Source organism: Aspergillus lentulus (genome assembly GCF_001445615.1).
Source record: "Aspergillus lentulus DNA, contig: Alt04, strain: IFM 54703, whole genome shotgun sequence".
Lineage (NCBI taxonomy): Eukaryota > Fungi > Ascomycota > Eurotiomycetes > Eurotiales > Aspergillaceae > Aspergillus > Aspergillus lentulus.
Window position 1 is genome coordinate 923,224 of NW_028322122.1, and position 21,729 is coordinate 944,952.

The 21,729-nt window shown below is 51.1% G+C and overlaps 9 protein-coding genes across 9 annotated transcripts; 6 read left to right on the top strand and 3 right to left on the bottom strand.

Moving 5' to 3' along the window:
- Positions 1 to 218: 218 nt before the first annotated feature.
- On the top strand, positions 219 to 4,280 carry ALT_1588 (peroxidase/cytochrome P450 family protein; the record flags this gene model as incomplete). The annotated part of the gene is made up of 13 exons (XM_033558563.2): positions 219 to 641; positions 711 to 808; positions 865 to 1,106; positions 1,160 to 1,364; positions 1,419 to 1,559; positions 1,623 to 1,713; positions 1,766 to 2,096; positions 2,158 to 2,501; positions 2,559 to 3,091; positions 3,146 to 3,560; positions 3,623 to 3,862; positions 3,921 to 4,200; positions 4,255 to 4,280. The coding sequence occupies 13 exons, from the start codon at positions 219 to 221 to the stop codon at positions 4,278 to 4,280; spliced, it is 3,369 nt and encodes a 1,122-aa protein (XP_033414454.2).
- Positions 4,281 to 4,656: 376 nt separating this feature from the next.
- ALT_1589 (dynactin subunit 5) lies at positions 4,657 to 5,326 on the top strand (the record flags this gene model as incomplete). The annotated part of the gene is made up of 2 exons (XM_089599186.1): positions 4,657 to 4,695; positions 4,754 to 5,326. The coding sequence occupies 2 exons, from the start codon at positions 4,657 to 4,659 to the stop codon at positions 5,324 to 5,326; spliced, it is 612 nt and encodes a 203-aa protein (XP_089456332.1).
- Positions 5,327 to 5,551: 225 nt separating this feature from the next.
- On the bottom strand, positions 5,552 to 7,925 carry ccg9 (putative trehalose synthase (Ccg-9); the record flags this gene model as incomplete). The annotated part of the gene is made up of 6 exons (XM_089599187.1): positions 5,552 to 6,267; positions 6,326 to 6,435; positions 6,490 to 6,954; positions 7,019 to 7,294; positions 7,353 to 7,762; positions 7,818 to 7,925. The coding sequence occupies 6 exons, from the start codon at positions 7,923 to 7,925 to the stop codon at positions 5,552 to 5,554; spliced, it is 2,085 nt and encodes a 694-aa protein (XP_089456333.1).
- A 1,302-nt stretch (positions 7,926 to 9,227) lies between these two features.
- ALT_1591 (ADP-ribosylation factor family protein) lies at positions 9,228 to 10,036 on the top strand (the record flags this gene model as incomplete). Its single annotated transcript, XM_033562393.2, has 5 exons — positions 9,228 to 9,321; positions 9,386 to 9,544; positions 9,615 to 9,761; positions 9,821 to 9,933; positions 9,995 to 10,036. The coding sequence occupies 5 exons, from the start codon at positions 9,228 to 9,230 to the stop codon at positions 10,034 to 10,036; spliced, it is 555 nt and encodes a 184-aa protein (XP_033418284.1).
- A 1,069-nt stretch (positions 10,037 to 11,105) lies between these two features.
- Positions 11,106 to 11,464, top strand: ALT_1592 (hypervirulence associated TUDOR domain-containing protein; the record flags this gene model as incomplete). Its single annotated transcript, XM_089599188.1, has 2 exons — positions 11,106 to 11,154; positions 11,223 to 11,464. 2 exons carry the CDS (start codon positions 11,106 to 11,108, stop codon positions 11,462 to 11,464), a joined length of 291 nt encoding a protein of 96 aa, XP_089456334.1.
- A 716-nt stretch (positions 11,465 to 12,180) lies between these two features.
- Positions 12,181 to 13,499, bottom strand: ALT_1593 (cobalamin-independent methionine synthase II family protein; the record flags this gene model as incomplete). Its single annotated transcript, XM_033562391.2, has 3 exons — positions 12,181 to 12,752; positions 12,814 to 13,230; positions 13,283 to 13,499. The coding sequence occupies 3 exons, from the start codon at positions 13,497 to 13,499 to the stop codon at positions 12,181 to 12,183; spliced, it is 1,206 nt and encodes a 401-aa protein (XP_033418282.2).
- Positions 13,500 to 14,551: 1,052 nt separating this feature from the next.
- ALT_1594 (F-box domain protein) lies at positions 14,552 to 15,640 on the top strand (the record flags this gene model as incomplete). The annotated part of the gene is made up of 1 exon (XM_033562390.2): positions 14,552 to 15,640. One exon carries the CDS (start codon positions 14,552 to 14,554, stop codon positions 15,638 to 15,640), a length of 1,089 nt encoding a protein of 362 aa, XP_033418281.2.
- A 334-nt stretch (positions 15,641 to 15,974) lies between these two features.
- ALT_1595 (uncharacterized protein) lies at positions 15,975 to 17,153 on the top strand (the record flags this gene model as incomplete). Its single annotated transcript, XM_033562389.2, has 2 exons — positions 15,975 to 16,235; positions 16,383 to 17,153. 2 exons carry the CDS (start codon positions 15,975 to 15,977, stop codon positions 17,151 to 17,153), a joined length of 1,032 nt encoding a protein of 343 aa, XP_033418280.2.
- A 317-nt stretch (positions 17,154 to 17,470) lies between these two features.
- On the bottom strand, positions 17,471 to 20,108 carry ALT_1596 (putative PHD transcription factor; the record flags this gene model as incomplete). The annotated part of the gene is made up of 2 exons (XM_033562388.2): positions 17,471 to 18,438; positions 18,491 to 20,108. 2 exons carry the CDS (start codon positions 20,106 to 20,108, stop codon positions 17,471 to 17,473), a joined length of 2,586 nt encoding a protein of 861 aa, XP_033418279.2.
- Positions 20,109 to 21,729: the final 1,621 nt, after the last annotated feature.

The following is a 21,729-nucleotide window of genomic DNA, read 5'->3' on the forward strand; positions in this document are numbered from 1 at the left end:
TTGCAATTAGTGGACCAAATCCACTTGCTATGTTAATGCACCATATTGCCTCTGTGGATCTGCGTTTAAATACATGGTTCCTTCCGAGCAGGTGGGTTGGAGCTCAGTTTCCCTGCTGCTACTTTCTTATCTCCTCTTCGCTCCCCCTGTTTTGTTGTATTTTCTTCTTGCCTCCTTCACTGTGTTTCAATTGATTCCATCCATACACAATTGTCATAATGTTGCGGAGGTTCTCGTCGACCTTCAAGAAGAAGGGAGACCGCGAGTCCAAGCAGAATGGCACTGCACCCAACAACAGCGCCGCCGTCGCCAACACCAACAACAACAACGACAACAAGCGTCACTCCAAAATCTCCGCGGCGCGCAAGTCATCGTCTGATGATGACCGTAATGAGAAGAAGGGCGATTCCGTCTCTCCCTTTGAGAAATACGCATCCGTTCTCCATGCTGCGCGATCTCCCATTCCCAACCAGACTGGGGATGGGGCCTACCTCGAGCACGAGCATACGACCAGTTTATTGCAGGATGCCAGGCATCTTGGCTTTAAGGATCTTAAGACCCTGAAGGATGTCATCGAGAGCAAACTTCCGGGGGGTCAGCTGATAGATGACAAGACCATGTTAATGGAGCGTATCATCCAGGTAAGATGGCCCGCTTATGACAGGTCCGGGCTGCACCAAAATGCTGAAACTATATTCATCGACTCGTAGCTGGTCAGCAGGCTTCCTCACAACTCAAAGCATCGCGAGGAGCTGACACACGCCTTCCTTACGGAGCTGTGGGATTCGCTGCCTCACCCTCCTCTCTCGTGAGTTTGCGAACAACTTCCACACTTGGTGGCGTTGGCTAAGAAATAATAATCAGATATATGGGAAATGACTATGCCTATCGCTCTGCCGATGGTTCCAACAATAACCCTACGCTCCCGTGGCTCGGAGCTGCGAACACCCCATATGCTCGGACGATCGCCCCATTGATCATTCAGCCCGGTGGATTGCCTGACCCTGGCTTGGTCTTTGACACGCTCTTCGCTCGTCAGACCTTCAAGCCGCATCCAAATAAAGTGTCCAGTGTTTTCTTTGACTGGGCATCTCTCATTATCCACGGTAAGCTTCTCGAGACATCACGAGGTCGGTGAAAGATTCTAATGAGAAAGCAGATATCTTCCAGACCGACTACAAAAACCCCAACGTGAACAAGACTTCGGGTTATCTGGACCTGTCCATCCTGTACGGTGACGTTCAGGAGGAGCAGAACCTGATCCGGACGTTCAAGGACGGGAAGTTGAAGCCCGACAGCTTCTCCGAGCCCCGTCTTCAGGCGTTCCCGGCCACGTGCTGTGTCCTGATGGTTATGCTCAACAGGTACATCTCCAACACTGATGTTTGGAAGCATTCGCTAATTTGAATCCTTACTAGATTCCATAACTATGCCGTCGAGCAACTAGCGGCAATCAACGAAGATGGCCGCTTTACCAAGCCCGCGGATAATCTGTCGGAAGAAGAGGCTAAGAAGGCCTGGGCGAAGTACGATGAGGATCTCTTCCAGACAGGTAGACTGTACGCAAGCATTTTCTTCTAATCCTGTGTCATCCTGCGGTGCCCCAGACTAACGGATTATAGCATTACCTGCGGTCTTTACATCAACATCACTCTGTATGATTACCTGCGCACGATCGTGAACCTGAACAGAACCAATTCGACTTGGTGTCTTGTAAGTCGGCTCAGCTGGATACCATGCAAAGCAGAAAACTAAACGTGAACAGGACCCCCGGGCTCAAATGGAGGGAAGCCGCACTACGCCCTCCGGTTTGGGTAACCAATGCTCCGTGGAGTTCAACCTGGCATACCGCTGGCACTCGGCTATTAGCGCCACCGATGAGAAATGGACTGAAGATGTCTATGAGAGGCTGATGGGAAAGCCCGCCTCGGAAGTCTCGATGACAGAGCTCCTCATGGGTCTAGGCAAGTATCAGGCGGAACTACCCAAGGATCCATCCAAGCGCACGTTCGCCGATCTGGAACGTCAAGCCGATGGAAGATTCAAGGATGAAGACCTCGTCAACCTTTTGGTCAACGCTGTTGAGGATGTTGCTGGTGAGTCTGGGTTAACCCTCTGAGTCAAAAATCAGTGACTAACAGTTGTTCTTTATCAAAGGCTCTTTCGGCGCACGTAACGTTCCAAAGGTTCTGAAGAACGTTGAAATCTTGGGCATCATCCAGAGCCGGAAGTGGAATGTGGGCTCACTCAACGAGTTCCGAAAGTTCTTCGGATTGAAGCCCTACGAGACTTTCGAGGAGATCAACTCGGACCCAGATGTTGCGGAGTCTCTTCGAAGTCTGTACGATCATCCTGACTTTGTGGAACTCTATCCCGGAATCGTGGCTGAGGAAGCAAAGCAGCCCATGGTCCCTGGCGTTGGCATTGCGCCTACCTATACCATTTCCCGGGCTGTTCTGTCTGACGCAGTGGCTCTTGTTCGTGGTGATCGTCACTACACGGTAAGTCATCCGGCCTCCTTGGTCTTTTCCCTGCAGCCGCCCTGACAGCTGTTCCAGATCGATTACAACCCGAGAAATCTTACCAACTGGGGTTATTCTGAGGTCAGATATGACCTCAGCATCAACCAGGGCTGTGTCTTCTACAAGCTCGCCACCAGAGCGTTCCCCAACTGGTTCAAGCCTGACTCTATCTACGCTCACTATCCCATGACCATCCCCAGTGAGAATCGAAAGATCATGAAGGATCTGGGCAGGGAGTCTCACTACTCCTGGGACCGTCCCCACTACACGCCTCCTCGCGTAGACCTGCTATCGTACTCTAACGCCAAGTTGGTCGCGGAGCAGCAGAACCAGTTCCGCGCAGCCTGGGACGACACCGTCGAGTTTGTTTTCGGCAAGGCCAGCAAGGAGTTCAAGCTATCTCAGGATAGTGCCTTTATCCAGAAGCACGCTGACGTTATGAGCAAGCTGCTGAACAAAGAAGAGTGGCACCGGAGCGTCAAAGAATTCTATGAAGATATCACCACGAAACTTCTCGAAGACAAGACAAGGAGATTTGGTGGCCTAAACCAAGTCGATATTACTAAGGAGTGAGCTCTTTTCTAACCGGTCCACGCTTAATACGTCGCTAACTGCATTGACAGTGTTGGCAATCTCGCTCCGGTGATTTTTGCCTCGAACCTCTTCTCCCTCCCCCTGAGAAGCAAGGAGAACTCCCGAGGCATTTACACGGAGCACGAAATGTTCAAGGTTCTAGCAACCTTGTATAACTGCCTCTACTTCGACATTGACAAGACCAAGTCCTACCCTCTGTACCACGCGTCTCAGGCTGTTGGTGAGCCGCTGGGCAGAGCTCTGGAGGCCAATATTAAGGCGCTTGGCGGTAGCAGTCTCCTTTCTGGTATTTTCGGCAGCTTCCGCGAGAACAACAATGCTCTCAAGGAGTACGGAGTGCACATGACCAAGCAGCTTTTGGAAAATGGTCTGGGGACTCACGAGATTGCATGGGCGCAGATTCTGCCCACGGTCATTGCGATGGTTCCCGGCCAGGCCCAAGCAGTAAGTACATCCTTTAAATGATTGCGCGCCTCGAGATAACTGACAAGTGATGGTTGATTTAGTTCACTCAAATCGTCGACTTTTACCTGTCGAAAGAAGGCAGCAAACATCTCCCAGAAATCCAACGCCTGGCCAAACAGGACACGAAGGAGTCGGACGAGCAATTGCTGCGTTACTGCTTGGAGGCTGTCCGTCTCAACGATATTTCTGGATTGTACCGCAAATCAGACACTACCCTCGCCGTGACTGATGAGGCCGGGGAGGTCACTATTCAGCCTGGAGACAAGGTCTTTGTCAGCTTTGTATGTTCCACATCATGACTGTTGCGCTATTCAGCTTCTTCTAACGCTCAATTATTAGGCCAAAGCCAACCGTGATGCAAGCGTCTTCCCTGACCCAGAGGAAGTGCGTCTGGATAGACCTCTGGATTCCTACATCAGCCCTACCCTAGGACCACACGGCTTCCTCAGCAAGAAAACCAGCCACATTGCATTGACCGCCATGCTGCGCGCTGTCGGACGTCTGAACAACCTCCGTGTCACTCCTGGTGTTCAGGGACAGTTGAAGAAGATTCCTCAGCCCGGTGGCTACTCCGCTTACCTGAGAGAGGATCATGGCAGTTACTCTGTCTTCCCTACAAGTGAGTGTTCTCAACCGCCTCTGACACAGCACAATCTTGCTAACGCCTCTTCAGCTTTCCGTGTTCAGTACGATGCCTAAGCTTGCGATCGCCGCCCCATTCGCAGCTTTGTCTTGTAGCTGGTGTATAGATGGAAGATGCCACGATTTAGCACGATTGGATACCTCTTTTTTGGATATTGTTGAATTAAGTTTATAGTCTAGTGTAGCATAGTAATAATACGTGCAATGCAAGTTTGCAATATAGTATTTGATCCAATTCAGCTGCTCTTGGTCGTTGCTGCCGCCTTTTATATGATAAGCTATCTTATCTTATCGCGAACCATGTCATTCTTCACCGCCAACCAGAGGTAGGTACATTGTAAACATCTATCTTCCATCTTCACTGTTACCTTCGGCGCTACCATCCACCCAATCCTCAAGCAATTGTCCAGCCCGCACGGTGACACCGCCAAACATGCCCCCCAAACAAGCCAAGGGCGAGTACATCGAAACCGTACGCAACCAACACCACTAGTCTTCAACCCTCGTAAACCAACTCTAACCCCACGCAGGACACCGGCAACAAAATCTCCCGCCGCTCCCAAATCCACGGAACGCAGCATATCATCCTAGGCGGCAAGACCGTCATCCAAGCAGACGCCGTCATCCGCGGAGACCTCTACCGCTCCTCGTCCTCGTCCTCATCCTCTACCTCCGCCGACGGCAGCAGCCGCCCCTCACAACCCTCCACGCCCTCCGTAGCCATCACAATAGGTCGATACAGCTACGTCTCACGACAGGCGGTGCTGAGGCCGCCATCGCGGCTACACCGCGGAGTACACACCTTTTACCCGCTCAAGATCGGCGACCATGTGTTTGTCGGGGAGAGGGCGGTGGTGGAGGCGGCGACGGTGGGCAACCATGTGCATATTGGGCGGGAGGCGGTGGTGGGGAGTATGGCTATCCTGAAGGACTTTGCGTATGTGCTTGATGGCGCGGTGGTGCCGGCCGGCATGGTGGTGCCGAGCTGGTGTGTTGTTGGTGGGGCGCCGGCGAGGATTGTCGGGGAGGTTGGGGAGGGGTATGGGGTTGAGGGGGCGGAGGGGGGAATGGCGAGGGAGAGGTATAGGATGGTTGGGAGGTAGGGGTTTGAATTGGTTGCAATGAATGCAGCTTTGGGATAGTGCTTGTTTGCTTATTTTATTTATTATACCCCTGCTCGTTGTGTTGGCGAGTTTGCGTTGTTCTTGAGATTTGTCTTCTAGCATAAAATCGATTGTAGATCTCAAGAAGTATATGCACATAGGTTCATTAAACATCGCAGTCATATATTATCATACACAAGATAATCCAACTTCAAGGGACATGGCTCAACCCATGTTCTCCACTTCAACTGCTCTGGTCAATCGGCTCTCGTCGGGCTCATATGGGAAGCCCGCCTCTTCGCGTGCCATATCGTTGATGAACCGGCCGTTGGGTTTGACAGGTTCGTGCTTGGACATCTTGGACGCGAGGTAGAGCCAGTTCAACACGTTACCAACAGTGCTTACTTCATCACAGACGTTCTTGATCCCGTAACGGCTCATCTCCCCGTACAACTTGTCATCCGTAAAGAGCTTGAACAGGTAGTCGGCCACGGCGTCCGTGTCTCCAACGTCAACCAGGAAACCGCTCTTGTTATTCTCGACCTGTAGAGGGATTCCACCCGCTCTGGTCGCGATGATAGGCGTTCCCTTATGGACCGCCTCCGAGACCTTCACTTCGAATCCTTCCCGTGTGGATAATTGCAAAGCAACTTTGGCTTTGGACATCAGCGCGTTCAGTACCTGGTCCGATGGTCCCAGTCGCATAACAGAGATTTGTTCGATCAAGTAGGGAATATTATGCTCTATGTGAGACACAACGGCATCGTAAATGAGCGAACCATCAGGGTCATCGATCGAGCCGTGTCCGCAAATCAACAACTTCGGAGGCTTCCTGTCAGGCAGTGCAGCGGTCAGACGATTGTAGAATTTCTCGTAGGATTCCACAACATCAAAGATGCCCTTGGAGGGGTCAAAACGGGCGATTTGAACAATGTACTCGTCTGTCATTTGTTAGTGGGAAAGGTTTCAACTTGCCCGAAGGGGACGATGCGGTCTCACCTTCAGGGACATTTATCACAGGCATGCCCGAGTTTCTGCAGGCGGCATTGAAAACGCGACCGTAATATGCCATATCCCAGTCCCGCATATTCTTATTCAGGCCATCTAACCTACAATGGAGTGTCAGTCATTTGACTTCTACTGGCAAAGGGCTAAGAACTTACCAATCTGTAGACGCTCCCATATAACCCACCATCTCTTTAGGCACGTTCTTCGGTACGAATGAGCTCACCGGGTGAGAAATGAACAGGTCGGCCTGCTTGATCAGTTCCCACATTCGGCCCCATGCTTCCGCCTGAGGCGTGTCCGGTGTGGCAATCAGGTCGCTTCGGATCTGAATGTGGCTCCGGAAAATGACGGGTCTATCCGGCGCCATTTCTTTCGCGATGGGAATCAATGCTGGCATCTGAGGATCGTCCATGATAATTACATCTGCCCCTCCTTCCGACGGAGGCCGCAACGGTCCTCCAGGAATCAACCAGTACCTCCTGGCGTTCTCCTGGATCCAATCCGTGACCTTTGCCCAGTCCTCCTCTGTGCACCGCTCTCCAGGGTTTGAGACACCTTGCAGAATGTTGTGGTTCGTCTTGGTAATACGGAAGACACCTGGTCGTGGTTTCGGTACGTACCTTGGACACAACGTCAGCTATTTCTGTAGTCGGTACCGTGGCTCCAAAGTTGACGATCACTCACCACTTAAGATCAGTCCCTAATGAATAGGAAAATCTCACAAAAGCATGCCTCATAAGGGCGACACCTCCGCCTTGAGGGGTGGCACTGAAGAAGGCGATCTTGATATTCCTTTTCTTAAGGTCGGAAGCCCAATGCTCGACAGCATTCCATGTGCGAGGTCGGACCGTCGCCTTGAAATCGTCCAGATCGGTCAAGCGTACGTGGAACGCCGTATCGACCTCGACCAAACCTAGGAAGCCGACTTGCAGCAACGGGATGTTTTCGGGGCCAAACAGTCTGGGCGTCCAAGTAAGTATACTGACATGCAACAGCACACACGCAGTGTTTCCCTCACCTGACACATTTCCGTCCCATAGACTCCGCTTGTTCATCGAGCGACCTGGTTTCCCAGCCCGGGTAGGTGGGAAGAGGCTGCTTGGACGGCTCATTCTCTTTCCGCTTCTCCTCTGGAAGCACCAGCGGGATGACGTCCAGCTCAGCCCATAGGCGCGAGCAGAGACCCGGGCAAGCCTCTGCGAGATGCTGTGGCATTGCCAATCCGATGAACTTTTCGAGGTGTTTCTCACTGAAACTCAGCAATTGGTGCACGACGAAGTCGCTGATCGCTTGAGAAAGAGGCTTATCGTCTTTTCGAGGGACTTTCTCTTGAATGAATTCGAGGAGGTACGTTGCGTCACGAATGGCCAGGGCGATGGTAGCATGTCCGTCATCAGCAAATAATACCGAGAGGCCGGCATAGACTGTCTAATCGAAGTTAGAACTCCAGAATTGGCACCTGTCTGGATTAAACCATTCATACCCCAGAAGGAGGCGCAGCCCATGAATTCTTCTTGAAATCGACAGAAAGACGACGCTGTTGGTGCACAGACGACCGCCGTCGGAAGGAGAGCATGTCGTCGCCAGGCATGATGTTTGCGCGATAACGGGTAATAGATTATCTATAAAGAGCAGAGGGAGTACAAAATGGCATTGACTCGTTGAAGTAAAGGAAACCCCTCAGATATGGACTGCTGAAGTGGCGTGTACGACCAATATTATATCCGTCTGTGTAACAGACCAGTTGGTGACCTCACCGGTTCCGACCATGACGTACCTATACCCTGAGAAAGACCGGATGCTGGTTTTAGCCGCAGCTTCCATGTGAGCTCGGGATATTGACGATAATCCATCATTGAGGTCAGCGCAATCATTGGAGAGACTTGATCCACGCAGTATATCTATATCTAGATTGATCTCCGTCACCTGAAGCTGGGTTGCTGCCGGGACCATGGCGCATCACTTAGCTCCGCAAGAGGCGAAATCAGTCCATTAATCAGGGCGCAGAATCACACAATTCCTGTTCGCTCATTGCCTGATCCATGGATGGTTCCGACGGAAGAGTTCCCTGCCAGATGAACGGACCATCTCAAAGGATCGTGGAATACATATATATAAATATTTGACAACAATGAAGACCCCTCTCAGCTCTTATCAAAGCTCTGGGGTAAGTGGGAGACTATGCTACTAACAGCTGAAACGCTTGAATTGCTTGGCTGACTCTGACTCGTGGGGGAGAACTGCTTAGTCATGGCCAACCCCTTTTATGGCCCCTCTCATCAGGTACCTATGGCTATGGTCCCATGGAGACAGTTCGATACAGGGTCAACACGGGAAATTGGGTCCAGGAGAAAAGGAGATTATTATTCATTATTTGTCTGTTAGCAATTGACTAGCAACTTATCCAACTAGCTAGCTATCTAGCCTAGCCCCTCAAGCAAAACAGCGCCGGTCTTTCTGTGGATAGTCGGGTTTTTGGTCTCCAAAAGTCAATTTGACTCTTACAATCTTATTCTCACTCTCCTCGTTTTCTGCTGCCACGTTTGAAACAGCACAGGTGACCTGCTTTTTCCTACCCCCCTCTCGGTACTCACAAGCAAGGTGCGCAATTCTCCATTTCCCAATACCCATGTGCCTGTCTTGTTTCCCTTGCGTCTTTTCTGCAGATCTCATATTAACTTTTTTGCATTGTTTTGACAGGAGAACCCAATTGACTTGAAGACTCTCAGGGTCTCGACGGTTTCTACCATCTTTCCCCTCTCCTCCCCCCTCAATCAAAAGTGCAGACTGTCGCGTGAGATTGCGACCGAGTCAAGTCCGCGTACAGACAAGGAACCCTGTTATCAACTGCTCCGTTGGTCGCGACTCCGACAGTCGCCTTACACTAGTCAACATGGGTGGACAAGTTTCAAAGATGCTGGGGAAGATATTCGGCACGAAGGAAATGCGGATCCTGATGCTGGGTTTGGATGCTGCCGGAAAGACCAGTGAGTTTCAGTGACGAGGCAGACGAAATGGAATTGCCGGGAAGCTAACCAGCGTCACCCGCAGCTATCCTCTACAAGCTAAAGCTCACGAATCAGGATGTCACCACTATTCCTACTGTCGGTTTCAACGTTGAGAGCGTCACCTACAAGAATGTCAAATTCAATGTCTGGGATGTTGGTGGACAGGACAAGATCCGGCCTTTGTGGAGACACTACTACTCTGGTATGAAAACATCACGTTTGGTGCAACATCTCATCTATTAGGGTACTTACTGACATTCTGTGAATCGCAGGCACCCAAGGTTTGATCTTCGTCGTCGACTCGAGCGACACTGCCCGTATGGAAGAAGCTCGCTCGGAGCTTCATAAGATCATCAACGATCGCGAAATGAAGGACGCTCTGTTGCTTGTGTTTGCGAACAAACAGGATGTTCCCGGCCGTAGGTTTCCACAAGACTGATTGACCAGGATTGACGCTGACTCGATCTCTATCTTGCAGATTTGAGCCCGGAGGAGGTCACCAACGCATTGCAGCTCAACAAGTTGAAGGACAAGCTGTGGTACGTGGCGCCCAGTGTTGCTACGGAGGGTACTGGAATCTTTGAGGGACTTGTAAGTGGCTTCGTTCCAAAGTCAAACTGCTCGATCCGCCAAATAGCTGATTTTTTTGCAGGCTTGGCTTTCAAACAACGTCAAGACTCAGCCTCAGAAGTAATTTTCATGTCCCGTCCACAAGATCGTGCCGTAAATCAGAGGTACATTCACGCGGCCTCGTGTACAACATGCCCCCTCCGTCCATTGGTTTTAAGATTTCTTCGTTTCATGTCCGTTCTGATGACAGACGACGCAGCATTCCGACTTCCGCTCTTATGTGCCGCATGGTTTCACTTTTCTATCTTCCGTTTTCGCTCTTCTATTTCCTTTTCCTCCATGATATCCCCCTCTGTTTCTGTGCGGGTCATTCATACATACCCTTTTACTAATAATTCTCCTGTCGTCCTTTGTAACTCTGACTGTTCAAGCGCCATTCTTGTTGAATACAGCTGTTTCTGTGACTTTCCGTGTAGAAAGAACCCAAATAGAAGGCAGATTGGACCAGCACATACAATGAACCTTAGCATGAGCTATTTTTTTCTCTCGCAAACTTTTCCATTTGATCTATTCTCTTACCTTCACATGATGGCTATCCTTGAAGAGCATCGGCTTGGGTCGGGCTTGGGTCGGACCTGTCAGCACTCAATCATTGACCATCCCACCTGGGAATCCTCTCCGCCGCTTGCTGGCCCGTTCAGCATGACGGAAGATCGATCCACCAACAGGGCTCACCAAGGGACACGGAGTAAAGCTCCCAGCCTGTCGGTAAGATTGCGTGGATCATTCCCGGATGGTTCAATGCATCGTCAAAATTACGTCGATCCGTAGGATGCAAGCAACACATCAACACTCTTCCTCATACAATACTACAGACATCAGATATGTTGACTTGGGCAACAGATCAATCCTCCACGAGCGGGCGTCCGCTTGACTAGGCTCGGAAACATGTCAAACTGACGCAGAAAGGTGGCGCAACGGACTTGATATCCACAGAAGCCAACATGGCCACACGAGAACATAAATAGCACACTGGACTCGAGCTCCGCCGGCTCGAAAAGTTTCTCTTATTTTGGAGATTTGGATTATATCTCTGATTCAGTGATTATCGGTATAAGTCAAGTCAAGCCAAGCACAAGCACAAGCACAATCAAGCATCAAGCATCTAAGCTACATCAACTCCACCGGTCACAATGCCCGATTACAGAAAAGGAGAAAAAGTCCGCTACAAGCCTGTCGGAGGTATGTCCTTCCTCAGTTCACCAAACCCAATCCAGGAAGATAGCTAGATGATAAGCTCATTCTACCAGGCCCCGAGTCCAAGACCTCCGAGGCTGTCGGCATCATCCGCGAGGTTGCCACTCAGCCGACTCAAATGACGGGTCGCAATGTAGCTGCCTCGGACGAAGAGCCACGGTACACGGTGAGTTACTACTTCCTTCAGTGTGTTGCTGCGGAGCTGACGCTGACGTGGGGGGGTAAGATTGAGAATGCTCGTACGCATAAGCAGTCGGCTATCAAAGAGTCGAATATCTTGGGGCCTGAAGAGTAGGATGGTTTATGATCGAGGAGGACGCTTGGATAGACGAGAGAGAGGGGAGAAGGCAATGGTGTGTTTCTAGAAGGTCGATGAATGATCACTTGAATTATCAGGCCTAGGCAGATATTGAGTAGAATGGATGGATTGTCTGAATACTTTGCATAAGCTGCAGTAGCCGTAGTATATTTCTACATAAGGTACGCTGCCTACACGGCCGCATGGAACTGCTTGTTTTCTTTGCATGTACAGATCAGAGCTTGATCGAGGAAGTGTAGCTAAATGTTATATATCGGCCGTGACTTTTTCACACAATGTAGGGAGGTGGCTATACAGACTTCAATGCTGACACAATGTATCTCACTTCTTGGCTGATACTCTAAATGCAACGTAACTAGAACTAAGAGCTTGGCTGCATGGAGTTAGCAACCCATGCGGATATATTAAAGCCCCAAGGTACTTAGTAGCCACCTTTCTCCGGGTTAACTGAATTAAATAATTATTCCAACGACATTGTTAGACTTTCGAAGAGCGTTATGATGCTATCATGCCAATATAATATTTTATATACAAGAATCGTACGTTAAGTGGTATTCTCGTTACTCGTTACATCGTTTGGACCTTCATCCTCAACTATGCCTCCCTATGGGTCTCATTGTTGAAAATAGACCAATGAAGTGAAGACATCTGCAGCATTCCCATTCTCGAAGTGCCATTTTGATAGTCGTGCTTCACAGCTCACCGGGCCAGATGTCGTTAGCAATTTCGCGAACAAGCTTCAGCTTGTTGATCATGCCATCCCAGTCAATCGCGTTACCCTCACGGTGACTGGCAAACCCACACTGGGGGCTGACACCAACTTGCTTGAGGGCCTCTTCAACGGTAATGTTGTTGCCTTCAGCAATGAACTCGGCAGCGTCGTAGACGCGCTTCTTCATCTCCTCCTTGTCCTCGAGCTTGGCGAACTTGCTGGTTACAACACCCAAGATGACGTTCTTGTGGCGAGGTAGTTCCTTTAGAGGCTCGAAACCACCAGCACGGGGAGTGTCGTACTCGAGGTAGTAGGTATCGACGTTGAGCTCCTTGAAGAGCTTGGTAGCGATGCGGTCATAGCCACCCTCGGAGAAGTGACGGCTACCAACGAAGTTACCGCGACAGATGTGAACACCGACGTGGAAATCGGCAGGACGCTTAGACAGCAGCTCGTTGTATTGCTTGACGTACTTGTCGAAGGTCTCATCGGCAGTGGCTGTGTTCAGAGGATCGGCCTTCCATCCCTCCAGCATCTTCTCCGAGCAGAAGTCTGGTGTCTGGGTTAGATGTCTCCTGTGCAGTCAAAGACATGCGATATCCAGGGTTCTTACAAGCAAGGTTAGGGTCATCGAACTGGACGTTTCTGCAGCCGGCATCGTACAGGATCTGCAGTTCCTCCTGGTAGGCTTTGGCGATATCGCTCAGGTACTCGTCCTCTGTGCTGTACACATCCTTGGGGAAAGCCCTGCCGTTCTTGTACCGAAGGTGGTACCAGTTGGGAGCAGCAAGGGTGAGCTTCACGTTCTTGACCTCCTCGGGGGCCACCAGGCTGGCCAGGTGCTTGAACTGGTCGACATATGTGCTGCCAACGTGCTTGATCTTGCCAGTACAGATGACAGTCTCACCAGGCTTGTGGCCTGCTTCCAGGAACGCAGCAACATCAGGAGCATAGAGGCGGAAGATATCGGAGTCAAAGTCGGTAACCTCCTCGAAGCCCTCGAGACCAGGGAAGAAACTGCCCCAAAACACTGAATGGAAAATCAGATCAGCTTGATCTCCACGCATACCAGGAACCCTTACTGTGTCTGCAGTATTCTCCATCGGAAAGAGCGGGATAGCCCAGCTTCTTCTGAGTCTCGACAATATCCTTGATATCCCTGTCCTCGACAGCCTTGAGCTCGGCCGCAGAAGCCTGTCCCTTCTCGAATGCTGTCTTGACTTTCAGGAGCTCCTCAGTCCGGAGGAGAGAGCCAAGGTGCTCGGCACGGAAGGGCGGGTTACGGTGAAGCTGAGCCATGGCGAGTATACAGAATCTTACTGAGCTTCGCCACCAGAACTATGAGCTTAACAGAGATGAAGAGCAACAAGCACGAGGATGTTTGGAGGAAAGAAAGATCTCGGTGACAGAAAGCTGAGGGGGCAAATTGACCCCCTCCCCAGCACAGGGGCTCATGCGAAGACGATCCATGTATTCAATTTGCCGGTTCTTCAGTCATGCTCAGACGTGCCGATGACATCCACCTCACGAATCTCAGCCCCACATGTTGTGTCTCTCCACATCTTGAAGGTCAGGCCCGATGTCGCTGAAAAGAATGAGGTTTCATTGCAGCCAAAAGACTAGGTTCTATGGAAGTACATGAATCCAACTCAAGGAGTCAAGGGTGATGTGGTGGGGCGCATGAAGCTCTCCAGGTTTCCTCCTACATTAAGCGATCATAAAGCAGGGCATAGCTCATGTAACCTGTCCGAGGTATTCCTGTACACTTGTCTTGCGAGGGTTGGTAAATGTAAATCCTCTTCCTGCCTCCCATGTCAAGCATTGCGGAGACAGGCTCCACAGTCAAAGGGGTTTTACCGATTGCTGAGGAGAGTCTACACGTAGTAGATAGGAGAGTCCTGATATATCGCACACGACTAAAATATTCTGCTAATAATTGGAAAGTGGGGAGTTCCCACTGATGAAGTCCGACTTCATGAGGACAGACTCCGAGATCGACCTTCCCCTCCAGTATTTATTATGGCGAGAGAGTATGGTAGTTGTACTTGTGGTATGTAAGTGGGGATCATTCGGCACTTGGTCCTTTTGTCTTCCCGAGAGACGGTTTGTCATCTCCACTCTCACCGCCTCCACCGCCTCCAACGGTTCACTCGAACAGAGACAATCGACAATCGACAATCGACAATCCATCTAGCTACACCGGCCTGACATCTCTTTCCATCCAATCCGATATGGAGATATGACAGTTTCACGCAAGTTGCGGGATCCGTCGTCATGTGAAGCTCATTGAGGCCACTGAGCGCTAACGCTAACTCCATAGTCAGCAACTCGGACCATCAATCATTGCTACAATGTCCGCAGAGACTTCGCCGTTTGAGTCGCTACCGAATGAGCTAATTGATGAAATACTCTCCAATCTTGCTACTGATCCTCCTTCGTGGTCTCGTTTCGACCAGCCCCCGTGCGTCCATATAGCCAAATCTGCCACCCGTGACCTCAAAAACCTATCGCGAACCTCCTCTCGCTTTCTAGAGGTCACGCGGCCGCGGTTGTTCGCACATGTCTGCTTTGATATCAGTGAGGGAGAAAGCTTTCTACAGTTTGTCCAGAAATGGAACCTATGTCGAAGCGTGACGTCCGTCCTGGCGCGGGGAAATACCGGTTCAGATCCTCAGGACGACCCCTCATGGTGGCGTAGGATTCTGCACCATCTCGATCCTCTGCGTATCACCCTTCTGGCGCCGCCGTCGTTTATAGCAGCGACGCTAGGAACCAAGATTATGGATGGACATAACTGGGCTTTCCAGATCTCGTTGCAAGAACTGCAATTGGAGAGGACAGAACGGCAGGTAACACCACCTCTGTTCTCGCATGTCGAGGCGTGCGCGGGCCTTCTAGCAGCTCGGGAGTGGTCATCGCTGCAGTTTAACGAGTCCTCCTCCTTGAAGGCATATAACCATTATGAGTATTTTCTCTTCCAGGTCCCTTCTGTGTTTAATAAATGGGGCTCGTTGTCCCGATCGCATCCAGAGAGTGTCTCTTTATCTCTCTCGCTCAACAAGTTGACAGCATTCCATTACACTGCAGTTTTTCCATTCTACAACCACGTCAAACTAGTGCTGGATTCTGTGAAGTTGATGACAAGTCTGCACTCGCTCAGTGTACGACTGGCACCATGCCTGAACGACAAGGCCACAGAGCTGGAACAGAGGGGCTCTATGGATCCAAGCGATCCGTGGATGGAGCTTGCGACGGGCTATACTTTAGTAGCACATGCAGTTCGGGACTTGGGAAACAAAAGTCTTGTACATTTCTGCGCATGTGACTACGAGTCTGACGCTCTTCGGCCGGAGCTTTCTACTATATTAGCAGATGTTCTGGGTGACAGCGAATGGGCCCATGATGGACATGGGAACTGGGTTAGAGGAGCGAAAATGTGATCGAGTCAGTCTATAGGCGAATTTAATTTGCGTAGCGCTTGCGTCTTCTAGTGCATACCTATTCCAATATCGTTTATTTCGGAGCCTCAGGCATCAAGAACTCTATCCCACTACCGTAACCCGTTAACAAAGCCAGATGTTGAGATGTTCAATGAATTAATGCTCACCTGAACAACATGCCACACCCGTTCCTGCTTGGGTCTTGAACCTGCGATGGATTTGTTCATCCCAGAACCATCGTGGCGTAATATTGTCTCGTGGTCGTATGCCTGAGTTATTAAACCAGCACATAACGACATCGCACCACACGCTCTAGGTCTATATTCATATCAAAATGTCTTCATCGGGCAATGCCTACGCTGCCGAACCAGCCTATCCGATATTGGCTCATACACTACTATCCAGTCATACCCCGACGTCTAGGATACCAGAGCAACCAGAGAAGTCAGATCAATCATCTATCTGGAATCTAAGAAAGGACATCGAAGAGGCATTCGAAGGCCCATCCAGTGTTTTCCGCTGTGGCAGAGTAATCGGATTCTCAAGACTGAAGAAAAGAGCTCAAGAAGACGATGACCATGATTTCATCGGCCAGGTAAGATCGTATCTCTTCCAATGTGACCTGCCCAATGGCAGGTCATAGATCTGTATACACGACCCTAGAAGCCATCTCACGCACATCATTTTGAAGCATATACACATCTCCATCCTCTATATGTAAATACTTAACTAATGTCCACAGCTCCCCCGCTACCTCCTCGCAAAACACCTCCGCAACACACCATCCTCCCCACAACCAAAAGCCTTCATAATTCATCCACCAACCTTTGACCCCTTCTCCCCAAAACAGCTCCTGACTTCTCTCCTTGCTTCACCCGCAACACCACCTCTCTCCCGCAACGAAGCAATAGCCCTCCTGGACCACGTCCAACTCCTCCCGGTCTTCGACTTCCGCGCCGCAGTGCAGGCCATCAGCCAAGTCGCGGACGCCCTGCAATCAGCCTCAGTATCTACTGGGGAGGGCGAGCGCGAGGACAAGCCCACTCGCACACTCCTCCTCATCGCAGGCCTCGATACACTAACCGAGGATATCATCCGCGCCTCGAACCCCGTGAAGGGGGCTGCCGCGCTGACTGCCGCGCTGCGAACGCTGACGCAGCTTTCAAGGGCGCATGGCTCGAACCTTGCTGTGATGCTTGTTAATACGCGGGGACTTGGACCTGCGCCTGGCTTTCGCCCTGGGACTGGAGCCGGGGCTGGGGTTGAAAGGCAGCAATCGCGAGTGGACTTGCGGGTGCCGGTGGAGGATGAGGGCGTCCACTCTATGTTTCATGCGGAGACGTCGACACCGCTGCTGCCGAGTTTGTTGATGAGGACCCTAGATCAGGGTATTGATACGCATGTTCTGGTTTCGATGGTGAAAGAGGATTGCATTGTGGAGGTTATCAAGGATCGGGTGGGAGAGGGTGTGGGGAGGTGGTGTATTTGGGATGAGAACTCCGTGAACGTTTGATAGGGTCAAATTTGGCTTGCCATATCGGCCATATGTGATTCCGCTCTATCGTACAATATCTATCAAGTATACCTTAGGTCATACACTTTTCCCGGCCTGAAATCATGATGTACCATCCATACGCCAACGATATGCAGGATTCTCTTTTAGGCCACTTGCAGCCTGGATTCCTAGAAAACGGACCAACTCCATATTCCGTCCCAGCTTCCTGCGCAAAAGGGTATCAATCAACCACCAAGCGACTCACTCGTAGCGGGTATGCGAATTCTGTAGCAACCATCCTGCCTTATCTCCAGACAGGCGCGGCGGGAAACGACTCACTCGCCGCCATTCTGAGCATTTTCCTTTTCAGCCCACATCCGGAGAACGGCCCTTTCAACGACATTCTGAGCTTCTTTCTCGCATGTGGCAAGGTCTTGCTTCAGCTTGTTCTCTTCGAATAGAAGTTCGGACTGGTGAACCTTGACCCATTGCTTGTGTCTCTCGCAACGCTTCTTCGTACACACTCCACGGGACAACTTCGCTAACTCGTCCTCGTCCTCGTCTTCCGTCTTGGTGCCATTCATGGCTGCGTCGCCATCCGCATCGACAGCGTCCGGATAGCTGGAAGCAAGTGCTTCAGGAGTGCCCTCCTCGAGTGCTTTGGTTCCGAGCTTGGACAGTCTCCAATCATCGAACTCCTCGTCTGACCACGCGAGGCGTGTATCGAACCCACAGATATCCTTCCACCCCCCCTTTGGATCTGTTTGCTTCAGCTTCTCGACAATGCTCTTTGATCGCTGACGGATGAGTGTCATGAACGTCGAACGCGTGTTGAGCATGTCGCGCCGGTGGAGAAGTTCGTCTCGCTGTTTGCGCAACTGCTCGAGCTTTGTTGCCTCGTCGTGAGAATAGGTCAGGCCCTCGGGATCCACGTCCAAGCCCAGCTTCTTACTCGACCTCGCTCCCGTCACAGAGTCCTCCTCGTCTGGCGGCGGCGAAATAATGCGCTCTCCAAGTTTACGGAACTCCTCCGCAGAGGAGACGGCCATGACGACTGCGTGGAGATCACCAGTTGTAAGAACACCTCCTCTGCTGCCAAGCTCCTCCCATTCTTTTTTGGCAGGATCCTCGGAGGTTTTGTTGAGTTGCTGGATCCGTCGACGCATGAACTCCCGGCCGTGCTCGTCAGAGCAATACTTACTGGGATTCTTTCCTGTCACACGAGCGGGTTTCCGACAACCCTTTAGTCGACACATCGGTTTCCACGTCGTCCATCCTTTGCCGTCCGCCTTGCAATTCGGGCCTGATGTGCGTTAGCTCACTTCAGAGTACAAGCTGTCTAAGCTGAGACTCACAGATGTATTTGTCTATCAAGTCCGCATCTTTGGGATCGATGTTGATGCATTTTCCATGAAACCAATCATCGCATCCCCCGTCACATGCAATCATCCACGTATGATCATCACCCTTGCGACAGATGCAGAAAACCCCGTCATCCTCCGACGAATCTTCCTCTGGCTCTCCCTCCTCTTCCTGTTTCTCTACTGTCACCTTCTTGGCATTCTTCTTCCTTTTCTTACCCTCGGGAGCCGGAGAGCCGGCGACAGATACGGATCCCTGCTTCTTGACTCCGGGCGTCTTGCTGGCACGTGTCGAAGAAGGGGTGTTGGAGCGACGGCTCTCCACATCTTCGCTCGCAAGTTCGTCTATTTTGCGTTTCTTTGTCGTTTGTTTCTTGGCTGTCCCTTTCTTCGATGCACCGGGGCCCGACTTCCTTCTCCCGGCTGCCTTGGTGGAACCAGACGGCGATGATCGATCTGTCGATGATGCTCTTGAGGCCAACTCGCTCTTCAGATCGGCGACTTTCCTCGGCGTCGGATGTTCTTCGGGCAAAAGGGTGCCGTCAAGTTGTGCGAGAGCGGGCAGGATCTCGGTTTCGTTGCTTGGGGGATACTTGTCCAACGAGGGCTGCAGAGGCTCAATTTTCACCTCAGGTGCAGCTGTAGTATGATGATCTGGGAGTCCGTTCGTCCCACCAACGTCTGGGATATCGTCATAGAGGTCGGCCCAGACCTGTGTTACGTTGACCCCGCCATTGTCAATGACGGGACGCTCGGGTATCCGAAACTGACGATGTATCTGCTTTGCTCTCTCAAAGCCAAAGAACCCGCATTGTCGCCAGCCGAGAATGCCAACGATCCGGCCATCCTTGACCACGATATTCGACCGGATCATATCGTTGTGAACTAGGCAGAGCTGCTCCGTCCCCTTTCTATCTTGAAACAATATGTCCCTTTCGGAGTCCTCGACGCCCGGGGGTGATTGAGCGTTGAGTTCGCCGCAGACATACGACGCAGAATCCGGCGCGGAGTCGACGATTGCAAGGCGCTGAATAACCCGACGGCATTGTTGTTTGAAAGCGCCAATTTGTTCAATCGTGAGATACTTCCAGGCAACCTCCAACGACACACCGGGAATTCTAGACTCCACGGTAACATTCTTTCCGTCAACTGTGCCACAAAAGTATATGATGGGTGTCGCAACGCCCAGTTCTTGAAGAGCATCCTGCGCCCTTCTAGCAGCGCTCAACTCGTTCGTATTAACATTTGAATATCGTTCCGCAGCCGCACCAGCCGCAGGTTCCTGGTCGACTTTGATTAGAACGCTGCCAGCAGCGTATACCTCCCTTGTCCCAGGCACATTCAGGGAATTTTCCGGAGTGCAGGATGTTCGCACTATCTCCTCCCAATACGCACTGGCTTCCGGTTCTGCCTGGTACCAACCATCGTAGCGGGGTTTGAAGTCATCGACATGCGGGGCATAGCGGCCGTATTGCGGGCTTCGAGAAAGAAATGGATCGGTCGGCGGAATCAATTCTGGATTTGTCTCGTAAGGATTCGTGGTGGATGGGTCGCGACCTATTGACCCGCTGACCTGCCTGGGCTCCGCAGGCGCGGTTGCGTCTCCAGCCATTGCAATGTGAGATCTTTGCACACGGCTGAAAAGAAAGATGTCGTGTTAAATGAGGGCAGAAGTATTCGAAAGGGTCTGGATCATGTATACAAGCCGATGCGACAAATTCCACCGGAATTGTCCCAAAGAGAAAGTTTGCAGCTGAAGGCTAGGTGGTGAATATCGATCTCGCCCGTGAAGGTGATAGCATCCTGGTAAGGCACCTCTCTCGGTAAAAGTCTAGAAGAACAGCAACTCAAAGGTGCTATAGTAGCGCACTCAGTCGTCGAGGACTGGCACGAGTCGAGCCTTTCTGAACAGCCGTTTTGCTGAACAAGGACAGCGACCAGTTTCGGGGTGGATGCGGGCCGGTTGAATCCAACAACAGTGGAACGACCGCAATCTCGCTGTGGTGCGACAAAGTCAATTCAAATCAGTTTAAAAACCATGATTTATTCACTTGTGATTATCAGGATCTCTCAGAATCTTAGGGGTGGTAAGATCGCATGCCATCAACTGCGCGACCGGCGACGCGGCGAGCAGAATCGCATTCAAGGATTTGGCAGTCGGCGGCCGGACTTACTGAAGGCGGTGAGATTATCTCCGAGACGGCCCATAATGTCATGTGACACTCTTCCCTTCTGGGTATTATTATGCCTACCACTCTTTCTTTCAGTGCTTGTTCTACAATTGGAGAATCCAACAATCAAAGAGGGGATTATTATGGCCGATCCTCGTTTCTCACCTAAGGTCAGCTGTGACAGCGCAGGCTGACTACATTTCATGGGTGACAGCCCAGCTGAATGAATGAATCCTTCTGAAGGATGAGTTCTGGCCAAAGCTGCAGAGGGAGAGGAAGATTCCAGTCAGTCTCTGATGCGATTACAAGGGTTCAGGCTCCTGAACTGGTAGCCCTTTGCACAAGATACGGAGTAACCGGAAGGCAGTGACTATGACTCGCTGTCCGAATCAGATTATGTCCAGCCGGTGTCTCTAGGTGAGGTCGAGGTATGGGGTCAGGACCTGTGGCAATCATGGTTGTACTCAGCACGGCCGTCACATGTAGACGCAGTCGGCGAGTCCTGTCTGCCGTTAGCAAGGTCAGGAATTGTGAGCTTGTCCGTCGTCGAGAGCTTAGGCAGTACTGAGATTATGATGACCAAATAATACCGATTGCTCATCTCTTTTCCCAGCTGGTTCTGTATCACGCAGAACGAACGCCGGGATCAAAAAAGTGAAACATGCCAATCTCATGATGTTTACGTTGGCTTGGCAGGAATAATAGTAACACAGATGAAGAGTAGTATCCAGACTAGCGCATGGTGGCAAGGTGTGTCTTCGGAATGACCCGTTGAACTGTCACAAAATTCAAGGTCAATGTGAAGTCCTTGATCAAACATACGAGTGTTCTCACTCCTGCCAGGGTCTCGGTTCTCGAACCATTCTCATTAAAGTTGAAACGCCGATGAGAGACTTGGGGCGAGATGCTAAGCCACGGGCAGCACAACAACTAGTCCAATCCCGCACGGCTGAGGAGTTCCGACTGACGAGTAAGACTGAATGGAGCGATCAGGTGGAGACCATCAGAAAAGGCATTTGACTTTCCTCAGGATTCAGCTCGTCCCTAGTCTACTTCTCTTCC